Below are 2,919 nucleotides of genomic sequence, written 5' to 3'. Positions count from 1 at the left end.
GTGTTATAGTCACCAGTAGATAATTATAGTTATAAGTTATATTTATATAGCATAGTTTGCAGCGCCCACGAGCCCATGCAAACATAACATTATTTAACAGAAACATACATTTGTTTGCCACGTGGAGCAGTGGTTAGCATGTCTGCCTTGCATGCACAGGGTCGTGGGTTCAATCCCTACTCCGACCGAAAACTTTTTTTTTTTTGTTAATTTACACATTATATTTATACTATATTAAAATGAAACTTCGAAATGTGGGTTATTAAAGATTTATAGTCAGTAACAGTGCTTGATATAAACGAAATTGACTGATTTTTGGATAAAATATTATTTTTTTATTGCCAAAAACAACAATTTTGTAACAAAAACTGTTGGAAGGAATTCAAAAACTCTAACAAAGGAAGAACGTGGAGTCGAGTATAAACATACATAAATAATTTTATAATATAAACATACATTTATTTAGGCGTGAACAGTTTTTTACTAGCATTTAACACCATCGCTCTAAAATGCCTTTTATTTTTTTCTTTAATAATTCATTTTAAAGAAAATAAACTTTTTAAATTGTTTTAGCTGCAAAACTCGAACTTAATGTCCGCTTTTATATTTGAAGGTGTCCGTCAACTCCTCGTGGACTACTTATTAATAAGGAGGAACTAAACTTTGTTTTTATATATTTTACTGTGTAATTTTTCACTATTTCCTCCTTATTTCATTTTACTGTCCCAACTCTAAAAAGAGTATAGTGCCCATTCGTTATTTTTATGAAAACCCCTTATGTTTAGTCGAAATTTGTAAATTTATATATGTTTGCATTCACACATATGATTTTTATGAAACATTCATGCCCCAAACAAAATATATACTAACATATTAACATAGATGTCCCATACATTTAGTGTTAGTTTAGGAACATTACATGTTTGCACTTAAATATATTGTGTTCCAAAATTGTGCCCGAAACACATTTTGTTTATATCGGAACATATGAAAAACATATTTTTCTAACAGTGTACTGATGGTATGTTCATCGGCAAGGGGTGCGATGCTAGAATTAATCTCCCGTTCCTCATCCAACATGGGGACGTCGTCCTCAGACTCTGGAAGGGTAGCAGCCATCTTTGCTATGTTTTCTATTTTTGAAAATATAGAAAGATTTAAGAAGGGAAAACCAAATTAACATAATGGTCAGGGTGACCAGAAACCGTAGGTCGCCTTACAACTTGTAGTCCGATCTATTGCGATTCGAACGCAACGAACCATAGATTTTTCACGTAGACAAATACAAGGGAGGACGCGACGACCGTTAGTACCCGGATGAATATCGCGAAGACGACATAATTTCCACGTAGTGGGGAGTAATAGTTCTCGTCGAGAATGTCGTGGACAAATCAAAAGTTGCATGTAAAGTTACCGCTTTCGTAGATAAGCAGACAGTTCTGCAAATATAACCTTGGGTTATCATCAAGGTGTCACCTGTAAAGCATTCCACATAATCTCATTGTTAAAACCAGTAGTGGTAAAATAGCGTCGCGTTCTATGTTAGAAGACAGCTCAGAATTGTGGTGTATATTGCCCTTTGAACCAGACGCATTATTTAAAATATGGTACCCCGTCAATACGTCGTCAACGTACATGCACTTCCGTAGGACTTGTACATAAAGAGGAAACATTCTCCGTGTCGTCCGCCAATTGCAACAGTGTCCGTATGGCTAGAAATGGAGCACAATTTACTCCAAACGTTACAGTTTGTAACTCATAGTCCTGGATAATGTTTTGCGGAGAATCTCGAAATAGTATTCTCTGCAGACAGGTCTGAGACGGGTCAACTCGGATTTGGCGATACATCTGTGTGATGTCGCAATTGTACACGAATTTGTACAACCTCCATCTCAAAATGAGGAGGACCAAGTCAGTTTGTAGAGTCGGACCGACATGTAAAATGTCATTCAGGCTATTGCCGGTAGACGTCTTATTCGAGGCGTTGAAAAACACTCGAAGCTTAGTCGTCCTTTTGTCGGGGTTAATCACGGGGTGATGAGGTAGATAACAAACTGGGGCGTCTGTTGGCGTAGCCGAAACTGGCCTCATATGACCCAAATGTAAATATTCCCGTATGACGTCGTCATATACAGTCTTAATTTGTGGTTTTCGCAAGAGGGATGCCTCATTTCGAAGAAATTGCCTTAAGAAACCCGTCCTTGAATTTCCTAAATCGATTTGTCCACAGAAATCAGTTTTGAGCGGAAGTGTAACAACGTATCTTCCCTCAGAATCCCGTCTAGTCTTTCTCTTGTAATTGTCCTCGCAAAACTTATCTGATGCAGATAAGAGAGGGTGTCGGGGAATCTCCTCGAGTTCCCAAAATCGGAGAAGTGTCTCGTCAAGACCGTTTTTCTCGTGGAGGTCCACTGCAGACGTGAAGACTGAAATAGTCGGATAAGGGATGGGACCTGTTAGCACCCAACCGAAGACTGTGTTTTGTGCTAGTAATGATCCCAAAATATTCGTTCGCGTACCCTCCAACACAATTTTCGGATAAAGATCCGCGCCCAAAAGCAGGTCAACAGGACGACAAACAAATAAATTGGGGTCAGCCAAACGTAGATTTGGCATACTAGACACGATATCACGATCTACAGTAAATGATGGCAGATTGCCGGAAAGGCTCGGAAGAACCAATGCCGCAGACTCCAGTAGGAGCGACTCATCCAGTGGCGTACCAATAAAAAGCGAACAAAGTTTTCTCGAGCCGAAGTCGAAGACGTATTAAGTCCCAGCCGGTTCCGAAGCCCCTCCGTAATGAAGGAGGATTCCGAAGCTGGATCTATTAGGGCCCTAGCAGGGTACGTCATACCCTGGTGAACGATATTCACCATTGCAGTTCCCAATAATACATTTCCACTACGTGAAATGTGG

At 39.4% G+C, this 2,919-nt stretch overlaps 1 protein-coding gene across 1 annotated transcript; it reads right to left on the bottom strand.

Annotated features, from left to right (window-relative positions):
- Positions 1 to 1,626: 1,626 nt before the first annotated feature.
- Positions 1,627 to 2,616, bottom strand: LOC142235581 (uncharacterized). The gene has a single exon (XM_075306842.1). It carries the CDS (start codon positions 2,614 to 2,616, stop codon positions 1,627 to 1,629), a length of 990 nt encoding a protein of 329 aa, XP_075162957.1.
- Between the last annotated feature and the right edge of the window lie 303 nt (positions 2,617 to 2,919).

The sequence above is a fragment of the Haematobia irritans genome, chromosome 4 (assembly GCF_050003625.1).
Source record: "Haematobia irritans isolate KBUSLIRL chromosome 4, ASM5000362v1, whole genome shotgun sequence".
Lineage (NCBI taxonomy): Eukaryota > Metazoa > Arthropoda > Insecta > Diptera > Muscidae > Haematobia > Haematobia irritans.
Note: the sequence above shows the minus strand (reverse complement) of the source record. Positions and strands in the feature narration are given on the sequence as shown.

What these genes read in the sequence shown, in the direction of transcription:
- LOC142235581 (XM_075306842.1), bottom strand. Translation starts at nt 2,616, where the DNA reads ATGCCAAATCTACGTTTGGCTGACCCCAATTTATTTGTTTGTCGTCCT.